General features: G+C 43.8%; 1 protein-coding gene across 11 annotated transcripts in view; it reads left to right on the forward strand.

The window, feature by feature from the left end:
* NIN (ninein) overlaps window positions 1–14974 on the forward strand; it is a 131231-nt gene extending 116257 nt beyond the window's left edge. For 7 of the 11 annotated variants that reach the window (XM_061612555.1, XM_061612560.1, XM_061612559.1 and 4 more), the window contains 3 exons: window positions 891–1085; window positions 6995–7108; window positions 10393–14974. In XM_061612555.1, the coding sequence (XP_061468539.1) occupies window positions 891–1085; window positions 6995–7108; window positions 10393–10602 (519 nt within the window). In that variant the 3' untranslated portion in view covers window positions 10603–14974. Of the gene's footprint in view, window positions 1–890; window positions 1086–1782; window positions 2339–6994; window positions 7109–9245; window positions 10017–10392 lie in introns of those variants that run through there. The other 4 variants (XM_061612562.1, XM_061612561.1, XM_061612564.1 and 1 more) reach the window with 4 other exon arrangements.
* Window positions 14975–18873: the final 3899 nt, after the last annotated feature.

The raw sequence follows: 18873 nt of genomic DNA on the forward strand, positions 1-18873 counted from the left end.
TAACCATGGCAGTATCCATCAGTATTATGCCCTGCCTTTGACCTCCCCAGAGTCATCTGGCTAGCCAGTGTTGGAGATACAATGGTAGCCTACTTTATTTTTATGCATTAACATTTATATCTCACCTCCTTTCAGGCCCCATCTGTACTATACGTCATGCCCCTTTAAACAGTCGTGGCTTCCACTAAAGAATCCTGGAAACTATAGTTTGTGAAGGGTGCTGAGAATTGCTAGAAGACCCCTATTCCCCTCACAAAGCTACAATTCCCAGAATTCCCTGGGAAGAGGGATTGACTGTTAAGCCACTCTGGGAATTATAGCTCTGTGGGGGGAATCAGGCTCTCCTAACAGTTCTCAGCACCCTTAACAATCTACAGTTCCCAGGATTTGGGGGAGGAAGCCATGACTATTTAAAGTGGTATGCTACTTTAAATGTATAGTGCAGATGGGGCCTCAAATTCCTTAAATTAATAAGCAAAAGTTTAAAAAAATCAGCTAAACAGGAAAGAAATTTCATTTAAATCCTTTTGTTTATTTGTTTGTTTTGTTTAAGTATTTCTAAATTGCTTAGTATTTTAAAATCTCTAATCGATATACAAAAATACAGCTTAAAAACCAATAAAACAGACGGATAGAAACATTAAAACAGTATTATAAGATCAGGAATTCAGTAGTAACAGTAGGCTCTAACCCACATTGGGTCAATAGGATCTGTCAGAAACTGTTGATGGATGGAATCTGTCAATGGATGATGCTTCACACTGGTCTTAAACTCGCTGATTTGATTCTGACGCACAGATGCTAAGAGGGGTGTCCTTGGCCTGACCCAGTAAGGTGAGCTTTTCTTTAACATCCTTTCATCTGCCTCTTTTTTTTTCTCCCTCGCTCAGCTGCTTCACTCGAGCCCCAGCATGATGTGTAGCCCACCTCAGCATCCTCACGAACTCCTTCAGCAGCAAGGCTGCTCCGTGGTCCCCTGGGAGCACTACCAACAGCTCCAGCACCAGTTCCTACAGGCTGAGAGGAGGTGCCAGCGCCTGCAGGAAGAACTTGAAAGCCAGCCCTTGGAAACAAACATGCCCCAGGTGCGCCCCTTTTCCCTTTCTTCTTCATCTTCAGGTGTAGAGTCTTCACTTCCAGTAGATGCTTCTTCATTTCTCCTTTTTCAACATGGCGATCCTTTCTCTGTTTATGCCAGTTGCAAATTCCCAATCTTTTCTAAATGCTCTATAGATATCATATTTCAGTATGTTGCATCAAAGCATGATTTCCCCCCTAATTATTGTGATCAGTGCTTTATTTCCAGATATTTTGGAAAGTTCTTTGTTCGCTGTGCATTTGGACACCTCTTAAGATATTGTAAGCAAATTTTGCATGGTGGTCCCTGAGATCAAGGGTTTGGTCTATGTTTGGAATGCAATTGGATGCCATTTTGAATCAAGATGGCAGACTGAACCCTTCAAAAGTGCCCTCAAAGAGAAGAGGGATCACCTAAGATCAAACCAGCCTCGTCTGTGAATTGGCCACAAGAATGTTTAGGCTGCCCAGAAGTCACTTGCCCTTTCCACACAGCTGATACTAATCTTTAACCAAATGTTGTTTGTGATTTCACTGCATGTTGGGCTTGCTATTCTTTGAAAGCTGGGCTTGCTTTTTTTCTTTTTTCTTTTTACTCTCAGAGCCATGTCTGCCTCACTGTGATGGCTTAAGTGGAGCTGGTTGTTTGCATTACTAACTGTGATGTGCTGTTTTTCAAAAAGCCTCCTTGCCTTCTTTCCCTAGGCCTTGCTTCCGGAGCAGAGATCATTGCATGCAGATACGTACAGGCGGATCGGTCACCTCTGACATCCCTTGGCTGCTAACGCACCTCATTCCTTACTCACAAACTGGCATAAGCTGAGAAACCAAGGGATCAAATTGCTTTTTTTTCTTCCTTAAAAAACCAAGTTATTTTAATTTAAACCTCTCCAGTATTATGTTTTCTTCCCCCTTATTTATTTTTGTCACAATCTATTTTAGTTTGTTTGTTTTTTGTGTGTGGAAGAGAAGAGTGTGAAAAGAATCACACATTGCTGTCTTTTTTAATTTGTTATGAGTCAACTTTTTTATTTATGTTATTTAAAAATTGCTTATCCAGGGGAGGTTGGAAAGAGAAACACTATTTTTTTCCTCAAATTTTATGATGTAACTATTTTTTAAACAAAAGGGTACAAATTTTTTATATATTGGATTTGAAGAAGAAAATGTGGGTTATTTATACAAAATTTTGTACAAGTTGTATCAATACTTTTTAAATGGGGAAAGAGCTACGCTTTTTTAATTTTAATTGAACAAATAAAATGCACATTTTAAATAGGTGTGTGTCTTTTTGTCTTACTAATCCGTCGCAGGGGGAGGGATGAAGAACATAGGCCCGGGAGCCAATTGCGGCCCTCCAAGCCTCTTGATCTGGCCCTTGGAACTCTTCCCAGGCCAGCCCCCTTTCTCAACTGCATCCCTTCCTGGCTCTGCTTTGCACCCTCTCCAAGTGTCTTTGCCTGTCTGAAATGTGTCCATACATTCTGATAACGCTGGCCTGGATGGAGTATAAAGAAAGGTGTGTGTAGAAATTAGCCTGTTGTGCAAAGGTAAAATTTACATTAATTGTGCCTTCCATTTTTGCCACTGCCCCCCCCACCACTGGCATGTGGCCCCCACAAGGTTGCATAAAAAAGAATGTGGCCCTCGGGGCTAAAAACGGTTCCCCTCCTTCTGCCATATGTCTTATTGTAACTGTCAAGACAAGAGTCTTAACTGGGCAGGCTAAATTGGACCATCTTGGGGAGACGGAAGCCAAGGCTGCTATGGAAGAGGAATCCAAGTAAGAGAAGGTTAATCAGCTCACCAAAAGCACTTGATTGTGGCTTGTCACTTTTCGACACTAGGATTGAAATGAGGGCCTGGAATTGGGGAGAAAAGCGCCTTGCCGCGGGCAACATTGCAAACACGGTTTTGGCCCCAGCAGGACGTGACAGTAGTGAAGCCTTAGTAGGGCCCTAGAATGCTGGCTAGTATTATAATGCAGCTACTGCAGTTTGCCATGGCCATACTTGCTGATGAGGATACTGAATGGTCCATGCTGTTCAGAACAAAAAGAGGATTGCAAGCAGCTCCAGAGGGAACTCTCCTCTAACTGAGAGAATGGGCAGTAAAATGGAAAATGCAATTTAAGGTTAGGTTAGGGCACTTTCAGACTGCTGCTATTTTCAGGCAGGATTCAATCATATACCAGCAAATCCATGTTGCATGATTGTAGTTTATTGGAAGCCCTTGCACAACAAACACACTTCCCTAAAAGATGCGGCTTTTTGCTATGATGGGGAAATGCAGTGGAAATTGTGGCATAACGCCGTCTACCCTCTCCACAAATAAGAATGAATGCTCAATGAACAAGTCATCTGGGAGTGCCCTAAGTGTGTGAAGAGGTTCACATTGGGGCAAAATGTTCTTAGTTCATATACACACTTATGAACTTGAAACTCAGCTGGCCTTGACCTACCTGGAAAGGGATCTTTGGGTCATGGTTTTGGATAGCTCAGTGAAAAAACATCAACACAGTCTGCATCAGCTGTGAAATGCAAATTCCATGCTAGGGATCATGTGGAAAGGAAATAAAAAAACAACTGCAAATATTGTGATGCCTTTATTTCAGGGAAGGTTCATAGTTCAGCAGTAAAGCATTTGCTTTGCATGCAGAAGGTCCCAGCTGCATTCCCCAGCAGCCCCAGGCTGGGAATGTCCTTTGACTGAAACCCTGCAGAGCCACTGCCCAATCAGTGCAAACAGTACTGAGCTAGATAGACCAATGGTCTGACTTGCTATAAGGCAGCCTCCAACGTTCCTATAATGTAACCACACTTGGAATACTGTACAGTTCTGGTCATCTCAGAAAGGACATCGCAGGTCTGCAAAAAGTGCAGAAGAGAATTGCCCGAATGATCAGTGGAGCTGCAGCAAATCCCCACGAAGAATTGTTACATTTTGAGCTTTTTAGTTTATCAAAAAAGGCGTATGGGAGAAGGGAGACATGATAGACGTGTATAAAAGTATGCATGGAGAAAGCGGACAGAGAGATGTTTTTCTCCCTCATAATTCTAGAGCCAGGGGTCATGCAATGAAATTGACTGGCAGTAGATTCAGGACAAGACAACAAAGGGACCGTCATATAGAGCATAATTAAGTTATGGAATTTGCTGCCACGGGATGAGTTGATGTCCACTAGCCGAGACAGCTTCAAAAGGGGGTAAGACAAATTTCAGAAAGGCCTTTCAGCTGCTATGAGCCACAACAGGTTAAACAGACCCTCCATGTATAGAAGCAGTGTACCCTGCGACACCATTCTGGAGAGGCAGACAATGGGAGAGAGGGCTATTGCCTTCACGCCCCTCCATGTGGACTCCCCAGAAACATTTAGCTGGCCCTCCTAGAAAGAAGATGCTGGCCTGTATATATCAGAGATGGGGAACTTTTGGTCCGCCAGGTGTTCCTGGTCTACAACTCCCATCATCACTGGCCACCCTAGCAAGGGCTGATGGGAGTTGTAGTCCAACACATGGAAGGCCACAAGTTCCCCTTACCTGACATAGATCCTAGATCTGATCTGGTGGGGCTCTTATGAACAGGGCGTAAAATCTGCTTAGTTTCAGAAGTTTATCAGACCATTCTGTGTGCTGTGTGATGCGCCATGTGAAGAATTGTCGCATCAAAAGAATGGAAGTCCCCGCCTGTTGCAAAAACTTCACCCATTCATTTCAATAGAAGCCCTCTTCCCACAGTCACATGCTGATTCCTTTGTGTGTGTGGATTTTGCTCTTTTGTTGAAATAAATGGGGAACCTCAGTTTCACACAAGGCCAATGGGCTCATAGTGCCTCCAGAATTCTGGACAAGTGCTTATGGTGTTAGCTTCTCTTTCAAAACCTGTCGGATTCAGAGGCTTTGTGTAATCATATTTATTTATATTGTAGATTTATTTATTTAGCTAGGTTTATATATTGCCCTGCCCTGGGCTCCTGGGAGGAACGGTAGGATATAAATCAAATAATAAATAAATACATTGCTCAATAAAAAAACTCTCAGCAGTTTGCATTAAAAGGTATAAAATATTTGTTCAAATAGACTTTCAATCAAATTTTCAAAATATAGATAAAAACAGATTTAAAAAACAAATGTAAATAATAAAGTTGCATGTCTGGGTAGGCTTGCTTAAACGGAAAATGTTTTAGCAGATGTTGAAAACAATACAACAAAGGCACTTGCCTAATATCAATAGGCAGGGAGTTCCAGAGAACAGAGGCTGCGACACTTAAAAGATTGATTTCTCACAACTTTGGAATAAACATTATTATTATTATTATTATTAGTCATTGTCATTATTATCATTATCATCATTATTATTGTTTGTTGTTGTTGTTGTTGTTGTTAATTATTTACATTTGTATACGTCCCATAGCCGAAGCTCTCTGGGCGGTTTACAACAATTAAAAACATTAAAAACAAATATACAAATATCCAAATTTTTTAAAAACTTTTTTAAAAAAACAATTTAAGAACACATGCTAAAATGCCTGGGAGAATAGGAAAGTCTTGACCTGGCGCCGAAAGGTAACAGCAGCAGATAAAATCACAGCAAGAGGAGTAATCATCATCATCTAATCTAGCTGGGCTGTCAGCAATTAATAGCAAAAGCTCATCAATATGCTAATTTATAGATAAAGATGCAAATTTAGAAATAATTACTATAATTTAAATTTTTAAAAAATCCCATAATTGTGTGGAATACTGAGTCCTGTGTACCTGCTCACCCCAGCTGTACAGCCCATTACTTTCTCAGCCCTGTTCCTTGATCAGATGAAGTACGCTCATGTATCAAGAAACGCTGGAAACTTTTACACATAAGGGGATTAGCTGATCTTGATGCTTTTGACTCTTATTTGGCTTCTGTTCGTATCTTTTGTAAACACGGATGTGCAGGGCACTTGGCTTCCTACAGAACAGAAGTCCTTTTGGAAAGACAACTTGGCATAAATGTTTGCGCTTCTGTCAGAACGGCAATGTGTCAGTGACCTCTCGCTCAGCTTTATGAAGGAGGACCACTACCTTTTGAATTCACCCCCCTTAAATGTTAGACAGGCGACATCTCTGTTGTTTTTTTGGCACCTATTGAAGACCTTCCTCTTTTACATAGAGACCTTACCCCAGGCTGCATCTGTGTAAGAATTATTTTTAAAGATGTTTCTAAAGTTATTTTTCAGATATTTTTGGTGTTTTATCACTTGTTTGTAATGCTGGGAAAAACAGAAGGGGGTAGAAAACGAGAAAGGTCAAACAAGAGATGGATTGATTCCATAAAGGAAGCCACAGACCTGAACTTACAAGATCTGAACAGGGTGGTCCACGACAGATGCTCTTGGAGGTCACTGATTCATAGGGTTGCCATAAGTCGTAATCGACTTGAAGGCACATAACAACAACATCACTTGTTTGCTGCCCTGGGCTCTTTCTGGGAGGAAGGGAGGGATAGAAATGTAATACAGTAGGGCCCTGCTCATACAGCGAGTTACGTTCTGGACCCCCGCTGTAAAGCGAAAACCGCTGTAAAGCAGATCCCATTGACTCACATTGACCAAAATGGCGCCCGGCGACAAAAAACCGCTGTAAAAACGGAACAAGCACTGTAAAGTGGGGCCTTTCTACAATTCACAACCGCTGTATTTGCGGAATGCTGTAAAGCGGGGCCCTACTGTATATAAATACCTCACAATATGAATGGAGGGGGGGAATGTCTATGTTGTGCATGACTGTTTTGTCTTTCTCAACCTGTAAAATGTAGTTTTATTGTCTGCTGTTTGGAAAATACAAATGAACAACATTTTATAAAGAAAAAAGAAAACAGTCAGTTCCCATCCAGCCCAGGAGGTTGAGTCTTCACACAATGCCTTTCTGCTTCTTTTCAGGGTGGTCAGGAGCATCTGCTGAAGACCATGGAGAAGCGCATGATGGACGTTGAACAGCAGCTGAGGCTGGTGAAGCGGCTTCTCCAAGACAAAGTCAATCAGCTGAAAGAACAGGTGAGTCCTCCCTATAGATACACTAAATTGTTCAGGGTTGTTAAAACAAAAAGGGATTGCGAAGAGCTCCAAAAAGACCTCTCCAAACTGAGTGAATGGGCGGAAAAATGGCAAATGCAATTCAATATAAACAAGTGTAAAATTATGCATATTGGAGCAAAAAATCTTAATTTCACATACACGCTCATGGGGTCTGAACTGGCGGTGACCGACCAGGAGAGAGACCTCGGGGTTGTAGTGGACAGCACGATGAAAATGTCGTCCCAGTGTGCGGCAGCTGTGAAAAAGGCAAATTCCATGCTAGCAATAATTAGGAAAGGTATTGAAAATAAAACAGCCGATATCATAATGCCGTTGTATAAATCTATGGTGCGGCCGCATTTGGAATACTGTGTACAGTTCTGGTCGCCTCATCTCAAAAAGGATATTATAGAGTTGGAAAAGGTTCAGAAGAGGGCAACCAGAATGATCAAGGGGATGGAGCGACTCCCTTACGAGGAAAGGTTGCAGCATTTGGGGCTTTTTAGTTTAGAGAAAAGGCGGGTCAGAGGAGACATGATAGAAGTGTATAAAATTATGCATGGCATTGAGAAAGTGGATAGAGAAAAGTTCTTCTCCCTCTCTCATAATACTAGAACTCGTGGACATTCAAAGCAGCTGAATGTTGGAAGATTCAGGACAGACAAAAGGAAGTACTTCTTTACTCAGCGCATAGTTAAACTATGGAATTTGCTCCCACAAGATGCAGTAATGGCCACCAGCTTGGATGGCTTTAAAAGAAGATTAGACAAATTCATGGAGGACAGGGCTATCAATGGCTACTAGCTGTGATGGCTGTGCTCTGCCACCCTAGTCAGAGGCAGCATGCTTCTGAAAACCAGTTGCTGGAAGCCTCAGGAGGGGAGAGTGTTCTTGCACTCGGGTCCTGCTTGCGGGCTTCCCCCAGGCACCTGGTTGGCGACTGTGAGAACAGGATGCTGGACTAGATGGGCCACTGGCCTGATCCAACAGGCTCTTCTTATGTTCTTATGTTCTTGTGTTCTTAGATAGGAAATTCTAAGGAGCACGTGGGGGCGGCCTTAGTCTGCAAGTGTTGTAACCCAAACCGAAGGGTTCCTTGCAATATCATATCAAACCGTCTCAGATCGCATGGTGGGCAACCTGTGGCCCTCCAGATGCTGTCACACTACAACTCCCATCAATCCTGACCATTGGCCAGGTTGCTTGGGGCTGATGGGAGTTGCAGTTTAGCAACATTTTGAGGGCCACGGGTTCCTCTCCCCTGCTGTATACAGTCAGGGAATATGTATTGGCTAAAAATGAGGGCTGTACTGTTGTCATCCTCGGCATGATTGACAGGAATCAAGGGGTGACCTTGCTGAATGACATTGTGCAGTGCTTCAAGCTGTGGCAAAATGTCTAGCCCTGCTGATGCAGCTAAATGATTCTCACTGTGCTGAACAGCCACCAGCTGCAATTAGTAGTCCCTCCACATAGAATCATAGAATCGTAGAGTTGGAAGGGGCCTATAAGGCCATTGAGTCCAACCCTCTGCTCAATGCAGGAATCCAAATTAAAGCAAACCCAACAGGTGGCTGTCCAGCTGCCTCTTGAAGGCCTCCAGGGTTGGAGAGCCCACCACCTCCCTGCACTCTGAGACGATTGAGATCCTGGCCCTCCTCTGTGTGACAACCTTTCAAGTACTTGAAGAGTGCTATCATATCTTCCCTCAGTCTTCTCTTCTCAAGGCTAAACATGCACAGTTCTTTCAGTCTCTCCTCATAGGGCATTGTTTCCAGTCCCCTGATCATCCTCATTGCCCTCTTCTGAACCTGTTACAGTTTGTCTGCATCCTTCTTAAAGTGTGGTGTCCAGAACTGGATGCAGTACTCAAGATGAGGCCTAACCAGTGTCGAATAGAGGGAAACCAATACTTCACGCAATTTGGAAACTATACTTCCATTAATAAATAAATAATGAAGCCTAAAATAGCATTTGTCTTTTTTGCAGCCACATCACACTGTTGGCTCATATTCAGCTTATGATCAACAGCAATCCCAAGATCCTTCTTGCATATAGTATTACTGAACCAAGTATCCCCCATCTAATAACTGTGCATTTGGTCTCTTTTTCCTAGGTGCAGAACTTTGCACTTATCCCTGTTAAATTCATTCTGTTGTTTTCAGCCCAATGCTCCAGGCTATCAAGATCCCATTGAATTTTGTTTCTGTCTTCCAAGGTATAAGCTATCCCTCCCAATTTTGTGTCATCTGCAAATTTAATAAGCATTCCCTGCACCTCCTCATCCAAGTCATTAATGAAAATGTTGAAGAGCATTGGGCCGAGGACTGAGCCGTGCAGTACCCTGCTCATTACCTTCCCCAGTTTGGGAAGGAACCATTGATAAGCACTCTTTGAGTACAATTCTGAAGCCAACTGTGGATCCACCTGATAGTTGTTCCAATCAGAATATCATGAGGCACTTTGTCGAGTTGCTGCAATCAAGATATATTATGTCCACAGCATTCCCACAGTCTACTAGGGAGGTTACCCGATCAAAATATGGGATAAGATTGGTCTGGCAGGATTTGTTCTTGATAAATCCATGTTGGCTTTAATCCACCATCTTCTTGCTGCAGAAAGCCTGGGATGAAAGTGGTTCTGTTCTTGGTGAGGGATACTCTTTATTTCTATTCTGGTCTGGTCAGTGCCGGGATGGGAGACTGCCTGGGAACCACACGTATGCCGCCTTGGGTTCCATGGTGAAAGAAAGATGGGATATAAATGTAACAAACACACAAAAACTTCCTAGGACTTGATATGTTAATCCTTTAGTGATTTTTCCCCTCTCAATACAGTGGGTAATCATTAAAGACTTTGCCTATTCCAACATGTGCTTGGTGCTAGCATGTCTGTGGTGCCCTTGCCAGTTTCTCTGGTTTGCAAATTCGCCCATGGGTCCGAATAGGTTGACGACCCCTGCTATGGGCCTCTGGCTCATGGGGCCACTTGAGCCAACCTTGTTGCATCTGGTGGCTGATACGTAGCATCTCCATACATTTGTGCTCCCGGGGGTCAGGATGGAGTGTTTCTGAATGCAGGCTTGCTCGCATACAGAAAGCTAGCAAAAGGGTCTTTCTTTCTTTCTTTCTTTCTTTCTTTCTTTCTTTCTTTCTTTCTTTCTTTCTTTCTTTCTTTCTTTCTTTCTTTCTTTCTTTCTTTCTTTCTTTCTTTCTTTCTTTCCGCTCTGGGGAGCAAACCCTCATTTGCTGCCTGTGTTTTAGCTTGCAAAGAACACCAGAGCCGACGAAATGGTGAAGGACCTCTATGTCGAGAATGCACAACTGCTGAAAGCCCTGGAGATGACAGAGCAGAGGCAAAGGACTGTGGAGAAGAAGAACTACTTGCTTGAAGAAAAGATTGCCAATCTTGGCAGGATCGTCAAGAACCTGACCTCGCCAACGCTGGGCTCTGTGGCTCAGCTAGGGTCTTAGCATAGCCATACTTGCACAGCTCGTGATGCACTTTATCGAAAGATGACCATTTCAGCTGCCTTTTCAATGCTGCCTTTTCAACATTAGTGACTGATGGCTGCACTTAGGGCTGTTCATGCTCCACCCCAAAGAAACCCCAGTTCTGTTCTCATGTACCCATTACCCCTATGTGCCTTTTACACAAGGCTGCTCCACTAACCCCACTAGAGTTCTGGAGGCTTGTCTTCTCATCAGGGTTTCAGGAAAAGTCAGAACTGTTCCATGTTCTAATTTTCCCAAACAAATGGTGCAGGTGGGATGGGGTGGGGCTAAGAAAGCAGAAAGGGAGAACCAGTTGAGTGTAGGGGTGAAGGGAGAAGGGACCTCAGACCTTCAGGCATTCAGGGGAGGGTAATGGTGGATCTCTACACCCCAGAACTTGCACCAGGTGAAGGAAATCTCAGGGCCAGGACACAGGAAATCTCAGGATAGATGAACCAAGTTTGGAGCAACAGTTATAGCAGGGATGGGGAACCTTGGGCCCAGGTGCCAAATGTGGCCCTTCAAGCCTCTCTGTCCCCGGTTGTCCCTAGGCCAGACCCGCCTCCAGGCCAGACCCCTCATCAGCCCTGCTCCGCACTTTCCTTTTCCCTTGCTGGAAAATGTCCTTGACTGATTATGATGCCTCTTGCCTTGCCTGGATGGAAGACCAAGAGGAGTGTGTGCGTGAGAGTGAGTGAGTGTTAACCTTGGCTTTTGTATGCCTGGAATCAGTGGAGACTAGTGGCTCCAATTGTCAGCACCTTGGGCAGCTCCTTCAAAGTACGGACTGAAACCCGGAGCGGATTCCATTGCCACACTGACACTGGAACCACCAGGCACCACTCCCTGGAATGTGCCCTACTGTACATGGATAAGAGCTGCACCTATTGCTCCAGGCCTCCCCCCTCCTTTCTTTTTTCTTTTTGCCTGTGAGGCCACTTGCCACTGCCACGCAGCCCCCACAAAGTGGCCCACGAGGGAATGTAGACCGCAGGCTGAATACGTTTCCCTCTGCTGCCTTCAGGGATTAAGGGGAGCCTTCAGATGGTTCTCTTTTTCACCCAAGACTAGCTCCCCCCCCCCAAAAAAAGCCAGTGCAGCAGAAAGCGGAGACACATATGCCAAACCGTGGTGTGGTATGGTAGGAATGGGTGAGAATTTCAATGCAATTCGCATTTGAAGCTAAATTTATCAGATTTGCACTTTCCAGAACAATATGAGAACCAAAACACAGCCGTCCTTTGAAATTTGCACTTACTTGAATTTTGCCACGCACTTTGTGAACCAAACAACGTTGACAAAAATGCATTACGTATGGGGAAAGTGTGCATAAAAATGAATATAACCTGCAAAAAGGTGTTACACTATGAGAAATGGCTTGCAAAAATGTGTACGTTCCCTACACAAATGTTTTATTAGGAGAAATTTGCGCTAAAATGCTGGAGAATTTTCATGAGGATTCTAAAAAAAATAATTGCAAATTTCTGCAGAAATGTGGCGAACTGAATTTAAGATTGGAAAAATTAGAACTGGGAGAACCAAAAGTGACAGATCTTTCCATCGCTAGTGTATGGCTAAGGGGAGCTGGCTGACCACCACAGCGGCGGCAGATTACAGGTCAAAAGGCGCTTGCTGCTACAGCTGGTGTCCATAGTACCCTGCGGTCTGTTCAAGCAAGGGGCATTCGTTTACAGATTTGTGGGAATCAGGCTAGCATTTGGTGGTAGAACTTGAAGGTTCCTGGCTCATCCTCAAGGATATGGCAACAGCATCCATTCTCATATGAATGTTGCAGCTCATGAACATCATGGCCAAAGAAAATGAACAGCCGTGATTGCAATCTCAGAGTAGGTGTTTCAATTTTAATCCAGAAATGGTGGAGATGTGAAGGCCTGTGGGGAAAAAAACAGGAAAAAATTGGTATAGTTTCTTCCATTTTTTCCTGTTTTTAATTTTTTTAAAAGGAGGGGGGAAAGCCCCCATTTTTGTGTTTTTTTTCTTGTTCTTCACATCTCTACGAAAAGGTCAGCAATTAATAGGTTTTTTGGAGAGATGGAGAAACAACACAGACACACAATCACATAACCACTTGATTAAATCTGATTTATCTTACTCAGGGGCTATACACTTACATTTTGCATTAACTTAATATATGGATTCTATCAGCCTGATCCTCCCAATAATGTACCATTGCAATGGAGGGAGGAGAGTAGTTACATGAGAACACTTCCCCACACCACCACTTACACTAGGATTGTGTGATCACCTGTGTCATAAGGCCTCTATAGATTAAAGAAGTCCAGCCCCTTTTTGGGTGTGATGAGACATGCTAGCACGATGCATCCGAGGGGCAGGATTGTTGGAAAGGGGATGCAGGGAAGGATCCAGCTTGTCAGAGGAGAGATGAATGTACCCCAAAGCATGTGCCAAAATCCAATAAGCTAATTGACAGATGGAGTGAGTCACTACAGTTCACTTAAGCTAGTACCTTTTGCAATAGAAAAAAGAGGGGAAGGGCACATTGTTCAGTTATAGAGTGGATGCCATTTTCTGCTAAGAGAATCATCAGCCCCCTCCGGACTTGTGTTTTTGCAGGTATATTCTGTAACATGTCATCGATGCAATAGTACTGCATTAGTGGTAGATGTGAATCATCCACACGCCATTCTGCCTTATTAGCTGTTCTGTGATACGTCCCCAATGTTACCACATTATTACTGTCTGGAGGGGCGCTCTTGCGCTACAACGCAAGAAAAGCAGGACAAAATATGAACTGGAATGTTTGTAGTATAAAAAGTTACACAAAGTTACAGGACATGCACTGATTGGAAACGAAGCAGTATGTCTGCCTCAACGTTTTGCTCGTGCAAACAGCTTTGAAAGCTGATCACATATAACCACCCTGATGCCATCATGAGCACAAATCATCATGAGTGCACAATAGAAAGGACCTCTGGAAGGGCCCATAGATATAGGCATGGGAGAAATCTGTGAGATGGAGATGGTGGGCCAGGCAAATAATTCACATGACTCAGTAGGCACCTTCAGTAATGTGGGTTTTCTGGAAAATGTTCTATGCAGATTAGGGTGATTTGCATTGGGAAATTTTAAGTTTGTATCTGACCATTTTCTGATACCCAAGAGAATGATCTAATCTAGCACATCTATTTTACAAATTTTACTTTATAAACAAAGATGAAAACTTTTAAACTGCCAACCTTGCCCAATCTGTATTTGCCACTGGCATCCATTCATTGCTGCCACCAAACCTTTGAAACAGGAAATTTTCCATGGAAAAAATTTCCACCCTACATAACTGGGTATCATTGGACCTTGCCATGGATCATAGCTTAGAGACAATGAAACTTACACATGCCTTAATGTGGACATTTAACTGTAGCCTACTCACGTGAGCGGTGTAACACCACCACCACACTCTGTAACAGTGGAGACTGGTGGCTCTGATGTCAGTCCATCTGGAAACTTATGTCCTCACTGTGCGAGGCTGTGTGGATCCAGAATTGGCCTCCACAGTCACTTACAGACCCACCGTTAAAGACTTTATCTTGGAAGACAATCTTACTCGGCCACGAGTGATCTCCAATGAATGAATGAATCCGTGCACAGTTTTAGTCCAAACATTCAAGTTCGGACTTGGACCTGGAGCGGATTCGCTACCCCACTGACATTGTAGCCGCCAAACACCACTGCTCTGTAACACAGCTGTTGTGCACCGAAGTGGCTGTGCAGCATTTTCTGAACAGTTTCTTACCCTAGCAGAACCTTCAGGACAGCATAGCCAGCCAACCAGAGCAGGGAGCACTCTGGAAGATGGCTTGTTGGTCTAAAACAGCACAAGGCAGCTCTATATATTCTTCTATACCCTGGAGAATGTGAAAGCTCAAACCCACAGGCTATCTTCATGTGGTGACTGTGAGCCAGGTGTTCCTCTTCCTGCAATTAAAAGGGATGCATTGCTGTATCCTGTTTTGTGGGGCAATCCCACACACTCCTTTGAGAGGCCAGGGTTAGGTGAATCAAGCAGTTATCACTCTTTTTCTTTGATATGATCGAAGCATGGCTCTTCAACCCCAGGCCCAAGCAAACTATTTGACACTGAGAAATGGACTGTTGATGAAAGTATACTCCATGAAGGCTCAACATAGTTCTAGCCGAAGTCTCTTTTAAAACCACTCCGGAGTCTGGACCTAGTTTTCATAGGGTCTATCTTGGGTAGGTTTATCTCAGGGCATTTGGGTTGTGATATGTCTGCTGAGACTAATTTTCAATGGTAGCTCATTTACATGTTTGTTGCCTTGTTATCCCAGCCTGGGCCCTTGGGATGGGCAATAAAACAAATAGAATAAAGCGAGGCGAGTCGTGTCATTTTCTTTTTTTTTAGAAAGTACTTCTAGATACAGATTTTTTTAGATTTTCAGTCGAGCACAACTTCGAGATGGCATTCTGCCCCATAAATGTTTGAAAAATCCTTCTCCAAAACAATGTAGTTTTTGCAGGCTGTTAAGGTTTTGATTATAGTCTAATTCCTTGCTATGTATTGCAGTCGTTAAGGCTACCATCAAACCACCAAAGGAGTGGGTGTACTTTACTCCATTCCAATCAATAGGAGTTCAGGCACTGATTTTTACAGAATTGCAGCCCTTACAGCTAAGCTTAATGTTGTTGACTGTGCAAATATTCCAGCTCATCCCAATGAAGAAAAGGGAAAAACTTGGCAATGCACAGATTTTGTGGGTGATACCAAGTTATTTAAGATAAAATGTAAGGTATAATGTAAGGCTGTAATCAGAAGTGCAGGGTCCCTTCATAATAGTCACACCACATCCCCTCACAGCTATGCCCCTTCACTCACTTGTTTGCTCTTGTTGTCATCTCCACACTCTTCCGTTCTTCCCACGTGCAACTTCTCCCACAACAACAGATGTCCTTAGGAGCCAATCAGAATGAAAGAGGAGTGTGTTAGAGTGTTGGCTACTGAGAAGAGTCTTCTCAGTGGCTGACTCACTTCCTTTCACTCTGATTGGCTCCAATCAACAGGAAAGGACAAGGAAGCGTATTAGAAGACTCTTCTCAGTGGCCAAAACACTCCTGTTTATGCTGATTGGCTCATAGGATGCTGGAGACATAGGGACTCTGCTGGGACCCTGCTCCCAAAAGAGTAAAGGGTCTAAGACTCCCTGAGTCTCTGGACCACTATACCTCTGGCTGTAATATGGTCCAGTTGCCCAGGTTTTGTCTGGATTCTAACCTGGCAACCCAGTGCCAGTTTTGGTCACTGGGTGGCCCCCACTTGTTTCATTTCAAACAAGTAGTAAGATTCTAGCCCCTGTAAATCCTGAGATGTGAGGCAAACCATGCAGTCAGGCTCCAGCCAATCATATTCTGCCCCACACCAAAAGGGAAGCATTTTGCTGATTGAAGACTGCAATTCTAAAGATGCTTTCTATGGAACTGGTTGCCAACGTGGTGCTCTCTTGATCTTATTGGACTCCAAATCCCAGCAGTCCCAACCAGCACAGCCCACTGTTAGGGATGATGGGAACTGGAGTCCAACAACAGCTCCAGGGCACCAGGTTGACTACCCAATTCTAGGAAGAACATCTTATAGACCTGAATGGGCCTTACTTCTGAGTAGACATATGTAGGAAGACGTGAGACGTATGGGGAATATATAGCGCTATATTAAGAGCGACATGAAATCCCCATCTCAATTTTGTGTCTAAGTTAGCTGTGGAAAAGCAATACTTAACATAAGAAGAGCCCTACAGGATCAGACCCAAGGCCCATCTAGTTCAGCATCGTGTCCACACGGCGGCCAGCCAGAGGCCTCTGGGACCCCTGCAAAAGCAGGACTTGAGCGCAAGAGCACTCTTCCCACCTGTGATTCCCAGCAACCAGCATTCAAACACATTCTGCCTCTGACAGCAGAGATCGTGCGTGGCCACTGTGTCCAGTAGCCATTGATAACTTCATCCTCCGTGAACCTGCCTAATCCTCTTTTAAAGGCATCTGAGTTGGTGCCTATCACTACCTCTTGTGGGAGTGAATTAACTCTGTGCTGTGTGAAGAAGGGCCGTCTTCTGCCTGTCTTGAACCTTCCAACATTCTGCTTTATTGGACGTCCACAAATTCGAGTGGGATCATGAGAGAGGAAGAAACACTTTTCTCTGCCCACTCTCTCCATCCCATGCATAATTTTATACACCTCTATCGTGTCACAGGAACATTGTTGTTATGTGCCTCCAAGTCGATTACGACTCATGGCGACCCTATGAATCAGCGACCTCCAAGAGCATCTGTCATGAACCACGCTGTTCAGATCTTGTAAGTTCAGGTCTGTGTCTTCCTTTAGGGAATCAATCCATCTCTTGTTTGGCCTTCCTCTTTTTCTACTCCCTTCTGTTTTTCCCAGCATTGTTATCTTTTCTAATGATAATTAGAACATAATTAGGAACATAGGAACATAAAGTCGCCTTATACAGAGTCATACCATCGGTCCATCTAGCTCAGTATTGCCCACGCTGACTGGCAGCAGCTGCCCAGGATTTCAGATGGGGGACCTTCCGAACCCTATCTGGAGATGTCCTTGGGGATTGAATGTGGGACCTTCTGCTACAAGCAGATGCTCTACCTCTGAGCAATGGCCCTTCCCTTATCCTCTCACCCTATCCTCTCACCCTTATCCTCTCACCCTGTTGCAAACAAAATGCCCTAGCCCCTTTTAGGGGTCCTAGTGGCTTGAGTTCGCTCCCAGTACTCACCCAATAGAGTCTCAGAAACGACAAAACAATGATGGAGAAGGAGTATCTTTATTGCTAACACGTGCACGTGGAGAAGAGGCCAGGCCAGTTCTGGCAAAACTATGCATTGCTGGCCTTTTTATCAGCTTTGTTATGTTAATTACATTAGCATCATTATCATCATAACTTCATCACTTTCATTTTCCATACATCACTGTAATCCATGCCCACTGGTACCTTCCCCTCTCTTCCTAGTTCCATATTTGGAGTTGTTATTCACAACTTGTTTTGCTCATTTCAACCTTGGATGTTTCACTTATATCTGATACCTTTTCCTACAAACACAGCTGCATATTGCAACAAGACCTGATTTTCCCAGCTATAGCTATTTTGCAAACGCAGCTTTATACAAACAATACCAGTCAGCAAATTAGCATTTCTCTTTACACACACACAAGTAAATTAACTTGTCAGCAGATTATCACACAAGCAAATTAACTGTCGGAGGGATGCTACAATTCCCAAACCAAGCAATATCTATATTTAAGTAGACTTCAGTGTCACAACCCTTTCTCGAAACTGAAAAGCCCCAAATGCTGCAAATGTCCCTCATAGGAACATTCCTCATGTCCCAGGCTGTGGTCTGAAGGCACATGAGGCCAGCTCCCTGCTGAAGCTAAGCAGCGTCAGCTCTGGTTGGTGCCTGGATGAGAGACTGCCTGAGAACCATATCTAAGCTGCCTTGGGTTTCATTAAAAGAAAGGTGGGGTATAAATAAAATAAATAATAAGGCGAGATGTTCTATCCCCTTGCTTGTTTTGGTTGCCCTTTCTTTCCAACTCTCCAATATCCTTTTTGAAGTGAGGCAACCAGAACCGTACATAGTATTCCCAGTGTGGTTGCCCTATAGGTTTGCATAACGGCATTATGATATCACCAGCTTTATTTTCAGGCCCTTTCCTAATGATTCCTGGCATGGAATTTGCCTTCTTCACAGCTGGCAGCTCAATCTTATTTCAACAGCGAGATTAACATATAGTTGTGCGCAGAGCTTGGGAAAGTTACTTTTTTGAACTACAACTCCCATCAGCCCAATCCAGTGGCCATGCTGGCTGGGGCTGATGGGAGTTGTAGTTCAAAAAAAGTAACTTTTCCAAACTCTGGTTGGGCAGAAAGGATCTTGGCTTCATCTGCACGATACATCTAAAGCAGCACGATACCACTTTAAATACTCATGGCTTCTCTCAAATAATAATGGGAACTGTAGTTTGTCAAGGGTGCTGAGAGTTTCTAGGAGATCCCTATTACCCCTCCCAGAGCTACAATTCCCAGAGTTCCCTGGGAAGAGGGATTGATTGTTAAACCCCTCTGGAAATCAGAGATCTGCGAGGGGAGTAGAGGTCTCACCTAACCAGAGCTTGGAAAAGTTACTTTTTTTGAACTACAACTCCCATCAGCCCAATCCAGTGGCCATGCTGGCTGGGGCTGA

This window comes from Rhineura floridana, chromosome 2 (genome assembly GCF_030035675.1).
Source record: "Rhineura floridana isolate rRhiFlo1 chromosome 2, rRhiFlo1.hap2, whole genome shotgun sequence".
Taxonomy (NCBI): domain Eukaryota; kingdom Metazoa; phylum Chordata; class Lepidosauria; order Squamata; family Rhineuridae; genus Rhineura; species Rhineura floridana.